Source organism: Pipra filicauda, unplaced genomic scaffold (assembly GCF_003945595.2).
Source record: "Pipra filicauda isolate LSUMZ 115617 unplaced genomic scaffold, ASM394559v2 scaffold60_size3304689_pilon, whole genome shotgun sequence".
In the NCBI taxonomy this organism is placed as follows: Eukaryota; Metazoa; Chordata; class Aves; order Passeriformes; family Pipridae; genus Pipra; species Pipra filicauda.
Window position 1 is genome coordinate 305,580 of NW_024104765.1, and position 23,607 is coordinate 329,186.

At 38.8% G+C, this 23,607-nt stretch overlaps 1 protein-coding gene across 2 annotated transcripts in view; it reads left to right on the top strand.

Annotated features, from left to right (window-relative positions):
* ZNF292 (zinc finger protein 292) overlaps nt 1-23,413 on the top strand; it is a 59,484-nt gene extending 36,071 nt beyond the window's left edge. The window contains exons 1-5 of one of the 2 annotated variants that reach the window (XM_027743531.2): nt 4,679-4,764; nt 5,339-5,541; nt 8,356-8,492; nt 9,708-9,849; nt 11,572-23,413. In XM_027743531.2, coding sequence (XP_027599332.1) covers nt 5,380-5,541; nt 8,356-8,492; nt 9,708-9,849; nt 11,572-18,741 — 7,611 coding nt within the window. In that variant the 5' untranslated portion in view covers nt 4,679-4,764; nt 5,339-5,379 and the 3' untranslated portion in view covers nt 18,742-23,413. Of the gene's footprint in view, nt 1-4,678; nt 4,765-5,338; nt 5,542-8,355; nt 8,493-9,707; nt 9,850-11,571 lie in introns of those variants that run through there. The other variant, XM_027743530.2, reaches the window with a different exon arrangement.
* Nucleotides 23,414-23,607: the final 194 nt, after the last annotated feature.

The window sequence follows — 23,607 nt, forward strand, 5'->3', positions numbered from 1 at the left end:
TTTTTGATACCTGATTCTCTGACTACCCTTAGAGATTTAAACCTGGATGCCAACCAAGAGTTAAGTTTTAGAATTTTTCATAAGTGTAAATGTAGTAGGCAGGCTTCTGAAGAATGTCCCCCTGAAAAAAGCATCAAGGATACTACCATCACTAATCAGAGATTACCAACATGGATAACAGGCAGAATTTAACAGCCAGCATGGAACTATTTTCAGTAATCAGAGCATCTGTCACCAGAAGTTGAATGATACCGGCAGCCTCACTTTTGAGAGAAACAAAAAACCTAGTGTTTTCATTCTGGGTATATTCAAAGAAGCCCTGTGGACTTTTTACCCTTTCGCCAGACAGTATGCCATCATAAAGGCATCTGGGATTGGTGCTGCATTCAGCAGAATTGTGCTGAGTTGCTGTTTGTATGAAGGATTCTGAGTCCCAGCTCCTGGTAAATATGAAAGTATGGAGTCCAGTTCAGAGTCACCCAAATGTGAATGCACATGTGGACAAACACCTGAAGATGACTAAAGAGGTTACTGACTAGTAACTGAAGTTCTTTGAGGTGGGTTGTTGTAGTGGTTTGAACCAGGTTTTCCCCCAGAGGCTAAGAAAATGGTAAAAACCCCAGGGGGTGGTAAACCCCTGGAAGTTTTGAAGTTTTGTCCAATGGGCGCTCCTGCAAAATGTAAACATACCACAAGCAAACGGAAGAGAAGGTTAGTTGTAGTTGGGTGGTAGAAGTGGTAGCCATGTTCTGACACCACAAGGAAAGGGGCTCTGAGCCCCTTGGGGCTTTGGCCCCCAGCTGGGGGGACTGCAGAGACTTGGAACAGTGTTAGACTGAGCTAGGTGTCTGTAGTTAAGCTGGGAGATGTTTTCTCCACCGTGGGCAGCGGAGACAGAGCAGAAGCAGAGATGCAGCGTCCAGAGGCTATGGCTGAAAGCCAGCTGATAAGAACTGAACCGGAGAAACAGCAGAAACAGCATGCAACTGAGTAAGGAAGACACCGAGTTGTCTCAGAGAGCCGAGAGAGAGCCAGCAGAGAGAGAGAGAGAACTGAGTTCTACACAGTTTTGGGGGTAAGAACTGAACCAGACCCCCCAAACTCCTTTGAGAACTCTGAGAAAGGAGGGAGATGGACTCCTATTAAGGAGAGGAGTCTTGGACATGCAGCACTAGAGAGAGAGAGAGGAGCTGAGAAGCTCAAAAGCATCCTGAAGCTGGACCGGGACGGAGAGGAATGCAAAGGGGGGTGACCTTGGCCTTTCCCCCCCCCTCGCCACTGCTGCCAAGGTGGCAGCCTGAAACAGAGCACAGGAGCTCTGGTAGAACTCTTGAGGCAAAGGCTTTCAACTGAATGCTGCCCAAGATGTTCTGACTCAGGGGTGAACTCCCCCGAGGAAGGGTCTTTCACGAAGATGCCCCTGCATTTCGTGATATGCCCATGGTGAAGCGAGTTTAGTCCCTGCTGGCAGTCCACAGGTGAGACCTTCGCTTGGAGTCGAAGGAGAGCCAAGAGGAGTGAAAGGAGACCCCCTTGTGTCTTGAAAGACCCTCGTTTGGAGACGACGGGCCAAGGGGCTTGGAGATCCCCTTGTGTGTATTGAAAAGAAATCCAGCTATCAGCTGCTGCATTGTGAAGAGGACAGATGACTGCTGCCATAGAGAAACTGCTCAGAGACAAGAAGGGATCTGTCCTTCTTCCTTCCTGGACTTTTATTTGGAGGGGAGAAGAGATCTGATCCATTGTAAATACTTATGTCGTGGTAGAGATAGTTGTGATCGTGTGTATAATGTATTATAATATTTATTTCTACAGTCATTGTAATATATTCCCTTTCCCCCATTCTGAGTCTCATGTTTTGTCTGGAAAAAATCATCCCACATTAGGTTGAGATGGGGGAGGGGGCTTAGACTAGGGAATTAGATTTTTGGGGATCTCAAACCATGACAGTTGTCCACATGTACATTCACTCCCTGGTTTCATCCTTCTTGGCCAGAGCAAGGTTGAGAAGACATAAAGGTCTGTGGTAGATAAATCTATACCTACCCTGCAACTGATGAAGGGTAGCGTAGTAGGATTATGAGTGCTTTATAAGGCAGATGTTCTTTGCTTTGTGCTCTACAAGTCCTCTGGTCAGCCAAAACATGACATATGTGTGTGGACTGTCAACCATAGAGAACCTATTACTGCAGAATTGTGCTTGTGGGTTGTTCCTGCGCTCGTGTGCTGCTAATCTATGGATTACTTTTTCTCTGTTTTAATCCATAGTATAGTATTAGCATTTTCTGTAATAAAAGTTCATAGTCGTCCTCGCAGACTTGGCGTGGAATCCCTTGGTTAGTAGGACCTGACATGCCAGCTATGGGATTCAAGGGAGTAACAGGGAAACTGTGTCTAAAAGGTTATATTCCGGTATCCGCAAGCTAATTTGCTAGAGTGAGTGGATCATAGTACCACCTGTCAAATGTCATCTGCTCGTCTTTTTTTCTCTCATGTTAGTTCTGTAATTTTACGTGAATTCTGCATGTGCCTTGCACAAACATATTTGCAAATTTCAATGAGAAGGGGAACATTGCACTAAAATTACATTTAATAATTTTTCCAAGAATCATTCCCATTAAATACTTCAGGGTTTGTACTCAATTCAGTGACTTGTGCTAGAAAAGCACTTGTGCCTCAAAGCGGTTTTATGAATTTACAATTGTCAATTTGTTACTATTTTTCTACAATAACTTTTGAAATAGACATTGCAAGATAAAACACATTTATTGAATGTTAAAAAACAAAAAAACCACGAAACCGTCAAAATCTCGTCCTTAAGACTGTTCCCCATCAAAGATTTACTCCTGTAACCTTGGCACTGTTTTTGTCTAAAAATGTCATCTGTAGTTCAGTTACGAAATAAATATAATTAAAATTCATGTTTTGAATGAGCTTTCAAATGTTAAACTTCATGATTATAATCACTTGGATTAGAATAAAGGCTTAAGAGCTAATATGTAGCTTTAACCCTGAGGTCTTCCTATATCTTGTTGAGAAGATAACAGAAAATGTTCTGATGCTTATGCAACACAGGCTGGCTGAAGCAGTAAACACTAAAGGAAGGGGATTACTGAGTTCTAGCAGACAGAACATAGAGTCTGAAATATTAAATGCAGTAATTATAATAATAAATCAGAGTGAAACATCTTGGGTTACCGATATAGCTTAAAGTCTAAGGTCTTCCTGTATCTTGTTACAGACATAAGGTAAAATGTTCCAATGTTATTCCAGGCAGACTATCTGGGACTAAATGTTATGAGTGAACGGATTATTGGAACCTGGTAGAGGAAGAGCAAGGCTGAAACTATTGAATGTAGTTAATCACTGGGTCATTTGTGGGTTGACAAGAGTATGAACGTTTTTTGTAAGGCATTGGTAATGACATTAAAGGAACGTTCATCTGCTGCTTAAAAGGCAAATGTCCTCTAATAAATACAAAAAATGGCTACTGTCTGCCAACTGTCTTTTAGTGCACTCTGGTTTTCCTTTGTTCCTGCGTGAATAAAAATCGGGTTATAGCTTCATCAACATGGGGAGAGGAAGAAGGAATTAATATTTAATTTGGGTATTTTTACGCATGAGTTAGTTATCATTAGAGATCATTTGTCACAGGGCACAAGAATCCTGAATAAATAATTGAGAAATTGGTTGGAATGATAATTCAACTATAAATCTGAAAATGCATGAAAGATACTGATGAGGTCTAACAAGCCTGATTTCTGCAAAAGGCTATATATTCTGCCCTAAAATTTTGTGTACTAAAGTGATAAAGAACACAGTTGACCTAATTTCAATTTCAAGATGGACTTTTAGCAATATTCTGTGTAAGTAGCTAGAAAAAGGAGAAATCATGAGATAAAATGACAGTCATGAATCAAAAACTAACTAGGATGGGAGGAAGCAAAGAATAAAATGAGATAATTATTTTTCCTTTAGTAAACTTCATGTTTGATATACTAAGACTCCAAATACTAGAGACACAATTTTTGACATGCTGAAAATACTTATTTCATTAAGACCAAACAGGACTTTAAAAGTCAAGAAAACATTAATTAAGTAAACGGGTAACATGATTCAAGTGAAATTAAGGGCGAATAAATTAAGATTAATATCATGAAGGTTTCTACCAAGATGTGTCAGAAAGTGAGCAGTGGAAATGCCTCTGAAAGGTTTCGGGAAGGGGGGATGAAAATACTCAAAGGCTGGAAAAAAGCTCATTTAGAAAAGATCAACATTTTACCCTATCAGTGAAAGTGTATAATGAATCTGCTGTTTTTCACGAAAGAATGGAAACAAAAAACAGTAGAAAATTCTGAATTCTGCTGATTTTAAAAGATTTGAGAATATGTCATGAAATTGAAATATGAATAATTGAAAACCAAAATATTTTTTTATTCAGTGTATATCCACGTTGAGGAAACAGTTGCCTCAGGGAGGGTTTGATGTCAAAAGAATTAAGCAAAGTGATTGCCTAGGTGTCTAGTTTTAATAACTGACTTTAAATATTTTGAAGGTAGTACTACACCTCATGCTTCAAAGCTGTAACAGTTTTGGTCTTGAAGATCTGGATTAGACTCAAGATGTATATTTAAGAATAGGACTGTTAACCTGTGCTCCCCTTTTTTGTAGGATTCTTATGCCTTCCCCTAGAGCACCTAGAGTTGAGTTGTTAGCATAGACTACAGAGTTTAACTCTGGTAGGAGCATATCTGAAAAATACAGGTAATACCCATGTCTTATAAGTTTTAAACTATGCACAATCAATTGTATACAAGATAAGCCTCTTTTTGTAGGAAACTTATTTGTGTTGAAAAACTTCTAAATAAGTTTGACTGCATTCTATGGATGTGTATACAAAACGTAACACCAATAAAAAGCAGTTCAGATATATCCTTTAATAGTAAGATCTTTAAAAGGCAACTGTGTTAGCAAAGGTGTAGCACAAATGTACAAAGGATGTGAGAGCAGTGGCTTTGTGTCACCTTTCTGTAGAGCTATAATTAAAGGGTATCTAAATATTTTAATATTTATGTGCTTTCTAAATTTGTTTTGTGTATCTGTTTTGCCAAGAAATTAGAATTAATTAAAACCTGCAAGTAGATGCAAGGCCTGTGACAGGGAATTCTTACGATAAAGAAGTACAGTTCACACAGAAGCTTTTCCTCATCTTTGCTTCATACCTTTTGTGACTGTTTTGATTTGTATAAATTTCAGGGGTCAACCGTAAATGAGTAAATGTCGTCTGTTAACTCTGCAACATGCATATAATGTTTTGGCTTTTTTTTGTTTTTTTAAGTGAATGAATTTTTAGTGTCTGAAGGCCCTGTCCTGCTGGATATGCGTATTAAGCACCTAATGAAAACAAAGCAATTAACGCAAGCTACTGCCCTGGCAAAACTCTGCTCTGACCATCCAGAAATCAGTGCAAAAGGCAATTTCAAACAAACCTACCTGGTCTGTCTTTGTTCAGGATCACCAAATGAAAAGCTAATGGAAGAAGTAAGTAAAAAACTGAAGGATTTTTTTTTTTTAGGCTCATTTCTTTAATGATAATAAAATCACTAATCATAGGCTCGTTTTCTGTAGAAGAGGTTTTTCTCTTAAAATATGATCTAAAGATATTTTTGGTATTTTGTTTTTTCTTTTCATTTAAGTCAATTCTAAGCTGAGTAGTCATGACTCAAAACACTTGTGGGAGTGTTAATATTAAGTTGCTAGTAGGCATTTTCTGCTTGTAGGCATTTCTCTGCCACAACTTTTTTAATTTTACTTGAAGTATTTTAAAACTCTGCCTCAGATTGCATTAGTAAGATGAAGATAATGGTTTTCCGATTCTTACTATTCTAGCTATAGCTTTTTGTGTACCTAATACATAGAATGAGGCCCTTTAGATGCTACTTGCAGTTCAGAGAATAAATGTAACCTATTTTGACCCAAATTCCTGGGTGCGATAGAAGGTGAAATCAGATACTTTATCTGGTTTGTAATATAAAATCCTTCTAATTTAAATTCAGAAGTCAAAGAGGAGATGACAGTTTTGCTCTTTTGCATTCTTTCAGGTGGCATCTTCATTTCTCATCCCATCCCAAAGTTTTAGCTGAGCTTTTTTCCTTCTTAAAGGATAATTAACTGCAATTGTCGCTTTTCTTGTCTGTCTGTATCTCTACTGTCTTTTTGTTATTGCTGTCTTTTTATGTTAATAAAAAGTATTAAGCATATTGCAGTTGATCATAAAGAGATGAAAGCTATGCACTGATTTGAGCTGAAAAAGTTTCCTACCCTAGTTATAGACTAAATTCCAAGATGACAGCTTCTCACTGACCTTGTTCTTCAGCTCAGTAGGGTTGGATTTGTCTTGCTCTCCCAGCTCTAACTGCTGCTGCAAACCCTGCCCGAACAGGCTCAGGAGGGGCTGTGAAAGGGCTGTGCAGTCTTATCCTTGTTTCTTGAAGACATTCAATGGAACTTGGAATTTATGAGCCTGCAAATATGCTCCCCTTCATTACTCAGCCCCACCGTGCTCCCAGAGCAGGATGGGCTCGTTCAGTGAATGAACTGTGAATCCCCGAAAGGAAGGGGGGGGTAGCCTTTTTTCTTTGGATGCCATAATGTACCGCGAAGTTCAAATTGAGTTATCGCAGAGAACCTAATTCAGATATTTCCAATCTTTGGATTGCTTGGATTGCTTAGATTTGCAGCTTCAGCTTGCAGCAATGTTTCCAGTATTACTAATCATTCTGGAAAGATCACCAAGAGAAGGCAGATATGCTTTAACATGTCAAGGTGGACTTATGAACTGAGAAGGACAGTAATTTTGTAGTGTGAGAACAGCAAGAAAATTGTAAAAAAAAATAAACTGTAAAAAATTTAGTGGTGTGAAAATTTTTATATCTATTAGGCAGAAAAGTAGCATTTGAGGTCATTTTCAGCTTGAATTAGTCTAGTAGTTTGCTTCAATAATGTGAAGAATTCAGATCTGCAGTATGTGAAATGCTAGACTGACAGACTTCATGGCTGGACCTACACAGACCTTTGTTGAAAACTGGGTCCCTTAGGAAGTCTGAGAGGTTGGTAAAGCTTTTCATGAAAAAAATTCTGTTATTGTAAGTTCAGTTTGCCATATTCTTCTCTAAGCTTTTAATTGATAGTCCCTGTCTGAGATGGGGCACCTGGCAAAGCAGACCTTCAGTCTAAATTGCTATAACAGTTATACTGTTCCATCTTAAGAAAGGCAGTTTTCTTTAGAAGATGACTTTGAGGTTGTTAAACCTCAAATGACGTTCAGTGAAAGGTTATGAGTATATTCCCAAAGTGTCAATTTAGAGGTAAAAATGAGTAGTTGTACTGTTCGACATTGTAGTTTGATTGTTGGAGCAGTAGCTGGATGCCACGGTGCCCAATGCATCTGTGCTGCCACCTTATCCAAAGTACTTATCCAAACCACATGGGTGTTTGAGTGGACACTTCTGGTTCTTGCTTTGGAGGGTCTTGTGATTTCTGAAGAGAGAATTCCAACAGTGCTGCTGCCATGGTCAAACTATTCTTTAGCTGCTGGTGTCAAAGAATAAATACTAGCATGTCCTGCCAGATGCACTAATTGATGTAATCAGGCCAGTCTGCTGAGAATCAAATTAGACAGTAGTTGTTATAACAAGTGCGCTGGTTCAGTACTTATACAGCTGTCTAGTACTACTGGGCAAATGTGGTTTTTCCTTTGATTTGCCGTGAAACTAAGAACTTGAACAAACAAATTATATTCTAGAGACTGTAGTGTTCTTCTAGAAGAGCATTCAGTTGACCTGCTTCTTAATGTACAGCTTTCCTTTTCCTTTGTATCTTTGATTTTTTTTAAAAATACTGGAACGTTTGTGTTAAACTTCAGATCACCCAGCTGTAGTATTAAGCAGTAGTAACATCAGGGACAAGTAAACTGAGTTAGAATTTCAGGTAGTTTTATTTCTGTGTTAGGCTGCAATTTAAAACTATAAATCTGTGTATCACAATTATAAGATTAATGTAATATATATTAGTAATTAATGTTGTACTTCAAAATTCTTAGGTTACTGGGACAGTAGATACAAATAAGTCATATGTCTGAGAAACAAGTTTATATTCACTTTAATAAAACGGTTTTTCTGGTGACATAGTCAGTTTTGACAGTCTTTCTAGGAATGTACTGATTTGTTTTTTAAGCTCATTTAAATATTCACCAAGTTCTAAATTACTGTCTTTTTGCAAAGGCTCAGATGACTGAAATTGAAAACACTTTCTTAGTCTTGTTCTTTTCTTGTTCTATCCTTTCCTCCCTTCTAGATTACAGAAGTGGATTGCAAAGATGCTCTGGAAATGATCTGTAACCTAGAATCTGATGGAGATGAAAAAAGTGCTCTAATTTTATGTGCAGCATTTCTATCTCGCCAGCTGCAGCAAGGGGAGATGTACTGTGCCTGGTGAGTTTGAATCTTGTTTTTGTCTAGTGGAACAAAAATTTGGTCTGGAAAAGTTAGAGCTGATACATAAGCCATAAGTGAACTTTCTTCAGCTGATAAAATCTGTGAGCTAAACAGGAGGGAGATAAGGCTCTTGGAGAGCTTAAAAAAAAAAAAAAAGGATTTTGCAAGATTAGCATCCATTTTGAGAATTTGAAGGCCAAACATATGATGAGGCAAATACCAATAGCTGGTTAATAATTTTTCTGTAGAAATAAGAAATTTAATATCTGCAGGCAACTAGTCAACATTATGTCAACATTTAATGGGTAAGTATTGTTCCCATTTGTCCTTCTGTAATAACACAATGTTTCTTTTTCTAATGCACTTTTATTAAAGGAGGAGCTCTTTACTACTATAACTACAGTAATAATTTAGATGAAGATACTTGTTGTTTAGGGCTTGCTTTCTTTAATATGGGAGCAAATAACTGGTCTTTGTTGGCAGATATTTGAGCTGTTAGAGTCTGAATTTCCATCTGCTAACTTGCAAACCTGTACAATTCCTGAAGGATTAGCTTTGTTTGTGCATCTTTTTTTGTGCAGCAGCAGGAGAAAACTGCTAATGCAGGATTTTGCTTCAAGAGATTCTGGTAAAAGTTAGGGGGTTACACCATTCCACAAGGTGCTAGGAACTCTTGGCTATTTGCACCTTAGGAGGAATGAAATAGTGAGATAAAGTAGATGATAATTACTGTTTGGTGTTGGGGGGCTAATTTCTCACTAAATCACAGTCAGATTCAGCTCTTAAAGCAGAGCAACTTGAGGAAAAAAAATGCATCTACCACAGAGAAAAGGCAGTCTTCTGTAGCAGTTAGTAATTAGTAAAAGTTCAGGAGCGTACAGTTCCAGTCAAACTACTGTGCGAGACCTTTCTTTTTTTTTTTTTTTTTTAAGACCACATCATGAATCTGTAAATTATGTAGCATAAAGTATGGTAATACTGGTTTTATTCTGAACTGACCTTCTGGAACTGAGTCATTGTCATAATTTTTAAATTTAGATACTAATAGCATGGGTATTTTAATAAAAGCTTTTCTTGCTAAGATAATGTTTGAATAAATTCAGATTTTTTCCTTTTCCAAAGACAAAATGGAAACTGTTCTCAGCCTTGCATTTCTTGTGATCAGATCAGTGGTTACATTGCTGGCCCTGAAATATTGTTCTCTTGTTCTAGGGAACTGACTCTTTTCTGGAGTAAACTGCAGCAAAGGGTAGAGCCTTCTATTCAAGTGTATCTAGAGAGATGTCGTCAACTATCTGTGTTAACTAAGACTGTTTATCACATTTTCTTCCTGATTAAAGTAATTAATTCAGAGGTAAGGATACTCGTAAAAGAATATTTTTGGCACTTTTAATAGAACTGTAATCAGGAAAATTTATGAAAGCTTCTTGGATAGCCTGTCTTGCTGTACAGCATCAACCTTGGGGCAATCCTAACTGGTTTTAGGAAAGGCTATAGCAACTTCCTTTTACATTAAAAGTTGATTCATTTTGAATCATTAAAGCTTCCTTGTTTCTTTGGAAAAAAATGGGTGTGGGGGGCAGGGCCAGTAGACAGAAAAGCTGACTGTCAGCAACTGGGATGAAGGAAACACTGAAGGTGAGGCTATTAGCCTCTGCTATTGCCCGTGTCCTCTACATGAGGTATTTTCTGTAAGCAGGCCCTAACATTCCTCGTCATTATTTTCTGTATTTCAGAAATTACAGAAAATGGAGAGGAAAAGCTTATGAGGCAAGGAAATGAAGGGTGTATATTAATATATAAGAAAAGTAAAATTACAGAAAGCTTAAAAAGAAAAAAGAAATTACAAAAAAGAAACCCTTTTTAATTGCTTATTTTAATAAATTAAATACTTGCCTTTTGTGGACTTAGATCCAATGTTGTATTAAAACTGTTCATATATCTCGGCTAACCTCACCTTCTAATTTTCTTAATTTCCTTAGTAGTTGCAATATTTAATATTGATAGTTAAACTGAGCTCTTACGAAGCTTTTTAGTTGGGAGATTTCTGTGAGTCAGGATATTAATTCTAAGAATAAAAATTCCAGTTTTCCTTTTGCAGTGTTCTGGTATTGCTAATCATGATCATCTAATCTTAAGGATTGGTTTTTTCCAAAGATCTGAAATAAATTGGAATTAGGGGGGGGAGGAAAATAACTTCCACAGAGTCTTATGATATTAAGAGCTCTGTCTGTTCCATGCCATATTCATTTTTTTCCAGTGAGTAGTGGATCATTTCACTGATGGCAGAAATTGGAGACCACTTAGGTAGTAAACTGGTGCATTCATAAATTCGCTGGACTTTATTCTCATGTATACCACAGCCTCTCTGTGCAGCCCTGGCAGCATAAAGAGTTTGTAAAGTCGATGTAAATGTAAATGATGTTGCCTGAAGGTATGAATGAGAAAAGACCACATGACCTTTGGAACGTTCAAATGATGGAACATTTAACTATACTTAACTATACTTAATGCTTTCAGTTGGACTGAAGCCATGTGTTCAGTTGAGGTCAGTTGACTTTGAAATGTCATAATCTTTAAAAATAAAAATAAACCTTTTTACCTTAAGTGATTTCCAAATTATAGAACTTTCTGAAGATTGTGTTTTTCTTTAACTTGTAGCACTGTTTACCATTTGAATTCTACACAGTGTTAATGCTTCACAGAAGCTCTTCTGCAATAACTGTGACTCAACTGACAGGCTTTGTTTAATGAAAAGGCTCAGTGTTGCTCTAATATAAAATGAACACCTCTAACATACAGTCCTAAAGTCCTCAAACTAGACAGAACATAGAATTAATTTGTCTTTTAGTTGTATGTAAACTTCCACATTTTTGTCATAGCGTGAAGACATATTATGCAACCTAAGGAGTAGCATCAAAAGACAAACCATTATGTTTCTTAAAGTGAAAAGTATTACCGTGAACTCTAGATGCATTTTTTCTGACACTTAGGATTGAATAATGACATCTTTCACTTACAAGTATAGAAAGGGTTATGATAAGCTGACTTAGTAAAATTAGTCTTGCTTTTACAGATTGATGGTGCTGGACTTGCAACCTGCATCGAACTATGTGTGAAAGCATTGCGCTTGGAATCCAGTGAAAATGCAGATGTCAAGATATCTATTTGCAAGACCATCTCCTGCTTACTTCCAGATGATTTGGAAGTTAAACGTGCTTGTCAACTGAGTGAATTTCTTCTCGAACCCACTGTGGATGCATATTATGCTGTTGAAATGCTGTATAATCAGCCTGACCAGAAGTATGATGAAGAGAATCTTCCAATACCGAATTCTTTGCGCTGTGAGCTCTTGCTTGTGCTGAAAACTCAGTGGCCTTTTGATCCAGAGTTCTGGGACTGGAAAACTCTAAAGCGTCAGTGTCTGGCACTTATGGGAGAGGAGGCATCCATCGTGTCCTCAATAGATGAACTAAATGACAGTGAAGTTTATGAGAAGGTTGAGGACTGCCAAGAAGCGACTAAAGAAACTTCTATGAATGGGCTTGCTGGCCTTGATGAAGCTACAAACCTTCTTAAGGGTATCGGAGATGAAAAGCAGAAAAAGAGAGAAATCAAAAAGCTCAGAGAGAGGGGGTTCATATCAGCTAGATTTAGGAACTGGCAAGCTTATATGCAGTATTGTGTGTTATGTGACAAAGAATTCCTAGGTCATAGAATAGTTAGACATGCACAAAAACATTATAAAGATGGAATTTACAGTTGCCCTATTTGTGCCCAAAATTTTAATTCTAAAGAAAACTTTGTTCCCCATGTAACTTTGCATGTTAAAAAATCCAGCAAAGAGAGATTAGCTGCTATGAAACCACTGAGAAGACTGGGAAGACCTCCTAAAATCGCAACTGCCAATGAGAATCAGAAAACTAATTCTGTATCCAAACAGGAGCAGCGACCCATTAAGAAGAACAGTCTCTATTCAACAGACTTTATTGTGTTTAATGATAATGATGGCTCAGATGATGAAAATGATGACAAAGATAAACCTTATGTACCAGATATAGTGCCAGTTCAAAAGCCACTCCCTGTTAATGAATTCACGTGCCCTGTAACATTTTGTAAAAAAGGTTTTAAATATTTTAAAAATCTAATAGCACACGCAAAGGGGCATAAAGATAACGAAGAAGCTAAACGTTTTCTTGAAATGCAAAGCAAAAAAGTGATTTGCCAGTACTGTAGACGACATTTTGTAAGTGTTACTCACCTGAACGATCATTTACAAATGCACTGTGGCAGCAAGCCTTATATCTGCATACAGATGAAATGTAAGGCTGGTTTTAACAGTTATGCTGAGCTACTGACACACAGAAGAGAGCATCAAGTCTTCAGAGCTAAGTGTATGTTTCCTAAATGTGGCAGAGTGTTTTCTGAAGCCTATTTACTCTATGATCATGAAGCACAACACTATAATACCTATACCTGCAAAGTCACAGGCTGTGGAAAGGTATACCGTTCACAGAATGAATTGGAAAAGCATGTTGAGGATCACAACAAGCAGCCTGAAACAGAGCAGCAGCCTGAAAACCAAAATAATCAGTCCAATCTTAGTCAATCTTCTAAAGCTAATGAAAACACCAGTGGAGTTACTGTTAAACAGGAAATGACATCTCCTCCATCTGACAACCGAAGTAGTTCCACTGAAGAAGAAAATGTTGTTTGGAACCAAATCAAAGCAGAGCCAGTAGGGAACGAAAGTGTAAATGCGCCGACGAGTATACTGCAGCAAGGCGATTCCTTGCCTAGTGCTGGTTTAGAGCAGTCTCCTATAGGCTCAGTGAAAACAGAAGTGACAGTTCCAGCAGGCAGCATGAAACTATCTGTTGTTAACCAGAAGATCCGAGATAATTTTGCAAAAAGAGGTAAATTGGGTGCTATTGCCAGTAAAGTAGATACTGCTAAACCTGGAGTGCAGCAGTTGTGCCCATCAGTTGACTCTTGTCTTCCAGTTTTCCAAGAGAGAAAGGAAGAAGACTGTCTCAGTCAGACTCAGAATATTCAGACTGTTTCTGTGACCTCAGACACACTAAAACCAGAAACCCTTGAATCAAAAAGCTTAGAAAGACAAGTAAGCATTGTAAATCCATTCAGCATGCAGAATCAGACAGGATATCGAAACAGTCTACCCATTTCCAAACTTGAAATTGAAGACAGTATTAAAGCTGCAGCTAATCTGTATAACCTGCCTTTAAAAACTTTAGAAAGTATTACATTTATTCCATCACAGCCTAACATAAATAACTCTCTAGTTCCAGCTGTGTTACCAGCAACCCCAGTTCAGAAATTTAATTGTCAGGTTGAAGGTTGTACTCGAACATACAACTCGTCACAGAGCATTGGCAAGCATATGAAGGCAGCACACCCTGACGAATATGCTGCTTTTAAAATGCAGCGTAAAAATAAGAAACCACGAAAATCCAACAATCTGCAAAATGTGCCGAACGATGGGAAGATTGTGTATCTTACGCCATCGCAAGTGGGCAGTCTCAGTGGTGCTGCTTTTACTGCACAGAACAAATCAAATTTGAATCCCACCTGTTCCAGTCAAGTGCAACATGTCTCAAGTTCACTTTTCCCAACCCACCTAGAAAATTTGGCCAATCCTATGTTGCCTGTAGTGGAAAGTGTCATAAATCCAAGTTTGTCTACTCGTATTAAAAGTGAGCCTGAGAGTGTTTTATGTTCACAAATGGAAAATCTTTCTGGTGCAACCTTACCTTCCCAGTTGGATGATTTAGCAAAAACAGTTATGCCTCTGAATATTGATGGCAGTTCAGATCCTTTTCTTCCTTTGCCTGCAGAAAATGGTCCAATGTCTCTGTTTCCTTCGTCAGCAGAGAATCCTCCAAATTCAGTCTTCTCACAACTGGAAAATAACACAAATAGCTTTTCATTGCAACTAGAAGGAAACACTAGTTCTGTTTTCCCAAAAGAGGAAAGTGTTGATCAAATATTTCCCTCACGATTGAGTAATGAAAATAACTTCAGTGAAACTAGTTCTCAACATCCAGCTTCAGAAAAGGTGAAAAAAGATCGTGGCCAGGGCCCAAATGGGAAAGAAAGGAAGCCAAAACATAACAAGCGGGCAAAGTGGCCAGCAATAATTAGAGATGGCAAATTTATCTGTAGCAGGTGCTTCAGAGTTTTCACTAATCCTAGATCGCTTGGTGGCCACTTATCTAAGAGGTCTTATTGTAAGCCTCTTGAAGGATCAGAAATTTCTCCAGAAGCCCTGCAGGCTAATGGACAGTCTTTGCTTGCCAGTATGATTCTTTCTTCAAATTCATTAAACTTGCAGCAACCCCAGGAGTCTGCCTTCAATCCAGAAACGTGTTTTAAAGATCCGTCATTCCTCCAGTTACTTGCAGCTGAAAATCGTTCCACAGCCTTACTGCAGACTATGTTTCCACGAGCCAGTGTGACTAATACCAGTGGGAATGAGGAAGGAAATCAAATTATAAAACAAGCCTTGGAAAGTGCAGGCATCCCGAGTACCTTTGATAACACAGAAGTACTTCCACGCGTAGTGACAACAAGTTGTGTCTCTGGTACGACTCAGATAAATGCAGCTGTTCTGCCCAACTCAGCCACGTCCCCTCTGCTGCAGACAGTCTGTAACCCCAGTACCCTGCTAACAGACCAAAACAGGACCCTCAGTGCCAAAATGCCTCACGAATGCAAGAGTTTGCCTGGTTTTGCAACAGAGGACTTAATGCTAAAGACCATTGAAAAAGGCTTGTGTCCTAGCTCATTTTCTAATACTGTTGCAACAGCACAAAACTTTGCAGGGAACAGTTCACGAGTTTCAGTTATAAGTAGTCCCAAGAATTCAGGATCGAGCAACTTGAATAAGAAGGGAACCAGTTCTTCAAAGAGGAAGAGAAAAACAACTACACCTTTGTTTGTGCCCAGTATATCACAGAAGGTAGCAGTAAATAATGCAACAGTGTTGGGACTTCTAACCAAAAGCACTGAAGGAAACATGAAAATACAGGGAGAAGGTTTTCAGTCCAACTTGCTTGCAAATTGTGGCTCTCAAGCAGTGGTGGAAAATCTCACGCAAAAACTCAACGTTGACAATCAGTTACTCATGGCCAGTATCAAAGAGAATTTCAAAACAAATATCGAGGCTCATAGAGTGTTGCCCCCTTTAACAGTAAAAAGTGAAAATGGGGATTCCCAAATGATGACTGTAAATTCTTGTGTGCGAGCAAATTCGGAGGAACAGATTTCAGAAGACAATGTTATGCAGAACTTTGAAAAAACCTTGGAAATAATTAAAACTGCTATGAATTCACAGATACTTGAGGTGAAAACTGAAATTCAGGATACCATCGCTGATTCAGGACAGAACTTGCAAGTAAATGGTGCACAGGCTTCCTCAGAAAATTCTGCACCCAGTGCAAAACTACCCACTCCTGCACAGTTCTCTGTGCACACTGGGAATGTCACTGCTGCAAAGGGTAGTTCTGCTCAGTCGGAGACATCTCAAAAGGATGATACTAAAATGTTGGAAATTTTGGAGGGCTTGCAAAAACTGAAGCTCGAAGATGATTCTCCTGTTCAGATCTCTGAGACTGTTTCCCAGTGTCCTCCAGCAGGCACGCTAGCACCAGCAGTCCCGGTTGTATCAATTGAAAATAAGCCCCTCATTCAGATATCTCCAGAGGCAAGTAACATTCAGTTTAGTGATAGAGTTAATAAACCTTTTGTATGTCAGAATCCTGGCTGCAATTACAGTGCTATGACAAAAGATGCATTATTTAAACACTATGGCAAGATTCATCAGTACACTGCAGAAATGATACTAGAAATCAAGAAACATCAGTTGAAGTATGCCCCATTCAAATGTGTTGTAGCTACCTGTCCAAAAACATTCACAAGGAACTCTAATCTCCGAGCACACTGTCAGCTTGTACATCATTTTACAACAGAGGAGATGGTAAAATTAAAAATTAAAAGGCCTTATGGCAGAAGATCTCAAAATGAAACTGTAAACACAGCCCCACAACCTGTTGAAATAAAAACTGCGCAGACACTAGTAACAGAAAACAAAACTGTAGCTCCGTTGGTCAAAGAAGCTCAGATAAAGGAAGTTGTAGAACCTGTAGAAGTCTTGGAAAAACTTCTACCAGAAAATAATATTCCTGAAAGACTGGAAAAACCTCCCCAAATGGTTTCTGTTCCGCTTGAGCAGCATAATGCAGCCTCTTTTGGTAGCACAGAGGCACAACCCAAAGCACGCAAGGTTAGGAAGCACAGGAAGGAAAAAGAGGAGAGAAATGGTAGGAAGACTGTAACAAAGTCTCTGGAGTTTCCCACAAGGTACAGCCCTTACAGACCATACCGGTGTGTCCATCAGGGCTGCTTCGCGGCTTTTACAATACAACAAAACCTAATCCTTCACTATCAAGCTGTGCACAAATCAGACCTTCCTGCCTTCTCTGCTGAAGTGGAGGAGGAGATTGAGCAAGGTAAAGAGGAACGAGAGGAGGTGGAAACCAAACCTGCCATCAGAGAGTTCAGGTGCGAGGTGAGTGACTGCTCCCGCATCTTTCAGGAAGTTACCAGCTTGATACAACATTATATGAAGCTTCACAACATGACCCCAGAGCAGATTGGAAACATGAAATCAGCCCCGGAGGTGGGAAGGTTTTTTTGTGACCAGTCTCAGTGTAAGTCTTCGTTTACAGCATATCTTAACTACGTTGTGCATCTTGAGACAGATCACGGTGTTAAGATAAGGCCAAACAAAGTAGAAGATGATGGCGTATTTAAGTGTGACTGTGAAGGCTGTGACCGTATTTATGCTACTAGGTCTAACCTCTTGAGGCATATTTTTAACAAACATAATGACAGGCATAAAGATCATCTAATAAGACCCAGGAGACTGACACCGGGCCAGGAAAACATTTCAAGCAAAGCAAATCAGGAGAAACCATCGAAGTCTAAACAGAGAGGACTCAAAAACAGATCAGGAAAAGAAGGTAACAGGCTGTCAGTGAAAACAAAACGAAAGAAAAACATGAGCTTGGAAAATACCGACTCAAAAGAAATACAAGTTCAAGAAAATAAGGCTTATTCACTGAAACGTGGCAAGTATGTGTATTCAATAAAGACTAGAAACGATGCCTTATCGGAATGTACAAGCAGGTTCATGACTCAGTATCCATGTATGATAAAGGGATGTTCCTCTGTAGTTACAAGTGAAAGTAACATAATCAGGCATTATAAATGTCACAAACTGTCCAAAGCATTTACTTCCCAACACAGAAATCTCCTTATTGTATCTAAAAAGCAGTCTGTCTCCCAGGTTAAGGAAGCCTCTTCTGAGCAAGAGGAGACTGATAAAAAAGCTGATGTGAAAGAGCCTGAACCGAGTTTGATAATGAGCAATAATGATTCAAGCACAACTACCTTACCACAAAAGGAAACTGAAAAAGGTGAGAAGGATGAAGTGGATGAACTGACAGAACTATTCATTACTAAACTAATTAATGAGGATTGCTCAACTGCTGAAAATCAAGCAAAAATCTCTTCCACTGTAAATAGTGACTTGCAGGAGACCGGCTCCTGCTCCTCAGAGAAGCAAAAATCAAACAACCTGAAAAGAGCAAATAAAGAAAAAAATGTATCTCAGAATAAGAGAAAGAGAGCTGAAAAAACTGAGGAAGCACTGCCTGTTGATGTGAGTAGCATGCATAGGGAGGAAGAGACTGCTGTTGCCATTCAAACGGCCGAGGAGCAACCTGCAGCTTTTGACTGGAGCTCGTTTAAGCCAATGGGTTTTGAAGTGTCATTCCTCAAGTTCCTTGAAGAGTCTGCTGTGAAGCAAAAGAAAAACACTGAAAGAGACTTCCACAGTGGCGGAACCAAAAAAGGATCCCATTCAAACTCACGGAAGTCCAGTGAGAAGACCCCTGTAGCAAGTGATAATGTCACTTGGTCATGTTCTGAAACTGAAACCCTTGTACTGTTTGCCAACCCATCACAGCTCCCATGTGGTGATAATGTAAAGATAGTTTTAGACAAGACTCTTAAAGACTGCACTGAGCGTCTGTTGGAGCAACTTCAGGAAATGAAACCTGTTGTCAGTTTGAGAAGGCTTGAAGGACGTTGGGAGGATAATCCAGAGGTTATAGCTGCAAAAGTAATTGTTTTGGGTACTGAGGAAGGGGAATCAAAATACTGAAAACCTAATGTGTTTAACCGTGACCTGTAATAGAATTTATTTTGAATAGGAAGCCATCAAGCATGCTAGTAACTGTGGAGCTCTTTTATTTTGAAGTGATTTAATCTAGCAAAAAACATGACATGAGTCATGTAAATGTCTTATTTGTTTTTATCCCTATGGGACTTGAAGAACAGAGTAATTGCTTCAGTTCTGTAAATACTTTATCAAGACCTCAACTTTCTATCAGATTGTCCTTTCCATAAACTAAATCTTTGTGAGTTGTCTGTGATTGGTATCTTTCACCAGGTTACTTCTCATGTATAACAGTTCTCTTTATTTGTAGATACAATTTTTTTGTATATATTTATTATTGTAAATCATTTGCTGCCACCAGCAGTCTGTAAGTCTAAACTATTAAATGACACATTTATATTCGGAATTTTAATTTGTAACTAAGTGAGCAAGTTTTTAAAACTGTCCTTCAGTCATTTTAAATTAAGAACTTTTGAACTAAAGCTAGCTAAGTCTGTCATATCCAGTTTATTTTGCATAAAGCATTTATTTACAGAAGAGGAGCTGGATAAGATCACATTTCATAGGTTAAACATACTGACACACTCATTTTTGTAAATTTTGACATCCAGTATCTATGGATGTTATTCATATGTAGTTAACACGTAAATATAATAGTTTTCTTATAGCTACATTTTTCATTGCTTTTAATTGGATACAAAGCATTTATGATTCCATAATAAAAATGGAAATGTGAATAAAAATAGTTTGCTACATTGGAGATTTAAAACAATATTTGGTATTAAAGAATCCGTTGTGAATGTGATAGAAAATTAGTAGTGTGGAGCAGTGTATATATTTGAGGTGGTGATTTGTGAAGTAGCCCAGTATTGCCTTAAATAAAAACACATTTCATTTCTTGTTTTATACATGTGATCTTATAAAGGTTATTTTTGTTTCTGTAACTTAGATTGGTGTATAGTTTAATTTTTGTTAAAAAAACAAAACAAAACAAAAAAACTTCAGAAACCGTTTTTGTAAATAGTGGGTTTATAAAACAGATGGTTTATTTTGATAATACCAGTTTGGTATCTATCCATAAAATACACGAGTCCTTATGCCATACCATTAAAAGCTAAATAAACAAGACACTTCCTGAAAGGGAAGTGAGATTGTGATCTTACAGATAAACTCAGTGGTTGTGCTCTATTGATGGCATGGGCTCCCTTTGCGCTCTTCTGCCTCTTGCTGACTGTACCTGGCACCACTCTCACAACCTCTCTTTTCCACACTGGAACGAGCCTCAGAAGCGGTGCTGCTTGTAGTGCCCGGGACTGGAGCAATTCCTCTGTATGCTGCTAACTGAAATGACAGGTATCCAGTTTGTTGAGTAACCAAAAATGTGAATGCATTGGTGGGAGCTGTCAGTACCCAGAAGTCTTCGGTGTTGGTTTTCACATGTGATTATCTTGACTCAGATGGGACAAGCCAGCTGGGTTGTGTGGTACCAAAAATTTTTCTTGGATTATTCTCATTATTGGGTGTGACCTACCTTCAGTAATATAAAATAGTCTTTAACTTGGGTGAGATTGGCTTGATTTTTATTTTTTTTTCTATGAACTTGTCTTGCCATGTAAAGCTTTGTATTAAATGCTACACTTGATTGCTCTTAAGCTATTCACCTGGAATCTTTGATAGTTTTCCTGAATATCAGTCCAGAGGGCACATTCCTACAACAAAATGAAATTACTTGTTGCGAGAGTGAGGATTATGTATGAAACAACAGGAAGGCAACAGTAGTTCAACTTGAGCATAGCCCTTGGTTTGCTTTGTGGTGCTAAATTGCCTACCTTCACAGACAGCCTGTGCTTCCATTTGAACAGAGCCCCTTGGCTCCTCTCGCTTTTGTTCCCTCCCAGGTGACTAAACTGGTAATTCTGCCAAGTTAGTAAATCAAAGGTGTTGTCTGATAAAACCAAAACAAATCCTTGCATTTTAACTCTAGGAGAGTTTGTTATAATAGTTACAAGCACACAGTGCCATGTTCTACCTATTAGAGGCCACGTGGTCCCCCTGGATGGAGCTGCTGTTGGATACCAGCCATGGTGATTGTAGAGGGAACTTCTGCAGGGGAGAAGAGGACAGAGATCCTCTGGAGTGGATCCACAAAGATCGCCTGAAATCTCATTTTCAGCTTTACTTAGCCACTGCAGTCACTGTCAACAGACCTCGCAGCTGTTAGTCTTTTAGAAGAATTTTTGTGTTGTGAATTGAATAGTTTCAGCATCGACATTCCTGATGATAAATTCCACATCATTTGCAGTTCTTGGACTGAGAATGGTATATAACTATTAGCTAAACAATGCTATACTAGAATGCTATTTAAAAAAAAGAGAAAAGGAAAAAAATTCCAATGTCATAAATATCCAGAAAGTAATTTCTGGTTTGTATCTGAATGTAGGGTCTGAATTTCTGAGAATGAAATATTTAATACTGTCTCATCCCAATCCAATTAAAGTAGGTGCTGTTCCAATATAGTCAGTGCCTTCCTTGACCCTTTTAGGTGGGTACTGACACAGGTAAGCTAGTATGGGGCTTGTTTTTTCCTTTTTTAAAAAAAAAGTGTTTTGAACTTAAAATGGGGGACCAAAGGCAGGGTCTGATTTAAGATGTCACAGACTGCAGAGGGCATTCTGGTTTGGTAATGCCACCTAGAAAGGCTCCCAAGGAAATAAAAAAGGTATATATATATAAAACATACCATTTGGATGTTTTATCTTCGGTGATGTGGGAAACCTCCACTGTAGCAGCAGCAGGATGCCTGAAGGGATGGCTTCTCTGGAGCCTGAAGCCATACCTCTGCCCTTGGGGCTGCAGAGCAGGATGGGACTCCAAAGTGGCCAAGGCAGCTCTACCAGCAGCACCTCAGCCTGCAGGGTGCCCCAACACCCAGAGGTGCCGCTGGCCCCATTGCTTACTCCCTCTCTGTCTTCTGCCTTGCCTTTTTCCTTCCTCTGTCTCTGCCTTCCAGACTTGTCACCTGTGAAGGGGGGGGGGAAGGCATTCAGGCAAAAGCTCGCTCTTTTAGCCCCTTGTTGCCATCAGGAATGTACTGACCAAAACAGAAGTCGGTGCTGATGGGGAAACAACCAAATCGAGGAGTCTGGCTGGATGCAGAGAACAGACTTTTGTGACTGAAAGTCACAGTCAGACTCTGTTGTGGTTAACTATGTTTATAAAGAAATCTATTGTCTGAGCCCTAATTCAGTGTAAATAAGAGTAGTGGGTTTGTCCTCACATGTTTTAGGGGGTCCTTCTGAGCAGGATGGGGGGACTGTGGGTTACACTGGGATGTCAAGTCTATGGCTGTTGGATAGCAAGTGAGCAATGCTTGTACAAGTAACACTAGAACCAGTTGTTGGATCAGGTGAGGAAAAGTAGTTGGCTAATTGTTGCAATGAGTTTCTGTGCCAAAGAGTTGGTTATGGCTCCCACCTGTGCAGGCAGGGATATGCTGCCCTGAGGTTTAGGTCCCCTGAGCTGGAGAAGCTCACGCTCAGCCCTGGCTGGAGCCTTGGCATGGAGAAGGTGATACTATTAAAAGGGTGGGAAACAGGGCCAGTGGTACTGGAGAAGGAAGTAGAGGGAATAAACTATCAGCAAATAGGGAAATATTTTTCTGTGTCTTTTTTTCAAACCTCTTCTGTCCCAAGGCAAGGAGCTTACTTGGATTTTAAAGAAAATGAAAGTCTATGTAAGACATGGATCTTTTGATGTTTTGGAATATGAATGAGGTAAATATTTTTGTATGAATGTGCATGGAGTGATCATGTTTTTTCTCCGTTACTGTATAGGCTCAGATCAGCTTCTTATCAATTGATTATATCCTTGTGGAACATAGCACTTGAATTAAATTTTTTAACATGTCTATTTGGGTGACTCAGAAGTTTAGGGGCCAAGCCTGTAAACTCATTTGAACCAAAAAATATAACAGCAAACGCCTTCAGGGATGTATGGATGAGTGAAACTTAAACTGGAGAACAAAAGCCTATAAAGGCAGGGAAAGGACTGTGGAAGGGAAGGAGCCAGTAAAAGGCCAAATGATGGCCAAGAACAAGGGTTCAGAAAGAGATGAGTTTATTTCTGTTCTCTCAGGTTCAGCAAAATCTGACAGAGCTGCCTTGTGTGACTCTCCCTTCCTTTTTGTGAGTTGCTCTATCAAACACTGAAATTTTTCAGCACATGATGTGAAGGCTACTTGGCAGTTTGCTGTGAGTTGGGTTACGCAGAGTTGGTCCGTAATAATAAATTCTCAGAATATTTCTCATGTAAGGTACTGGCTTTGTCAGAACTGAAGTATCCTCCAAGACTCGAAACATGTTGATTTTGGAATTTATTTATCATTTCATGGCTGTTGGAAGATAGAATTAAAAATAAAACTTTGAACATACATTCCAAAGAATTAGAGTTCTTGTTTCATGGGAAAATTTTTGGTCTAAGTGGGAATCTCTGACCAGCCACAGAGCTTTAGGGGATGCTCTAAAACCCTTCAAGCGCTGACTTTATATACTTTTTTATTAGAGAGCAGCTAATGCACAAATTTATCAGAAACCTGTGTTGTCTAAACTGTGTTTGCTTCTCTTCATTTTCTCCCAAATAAACCTTACTTTAAAAACAATGAATACTTTTTCATTAGTGTGCTGTCTTAAAATCTGTCCTCAATAATTAAAACCCAGACGTTTTAGAAACACTTTTTTCTTTCGTAGTGTTGCCCTTATCTTAAAAAAGTTATGCATGAGGGCACAAAAGGTCCAAGATGATTTTGGGTTTTGTTCTCTGTTACTCGGACTGTGGAAGTCACAGTTTCACAGG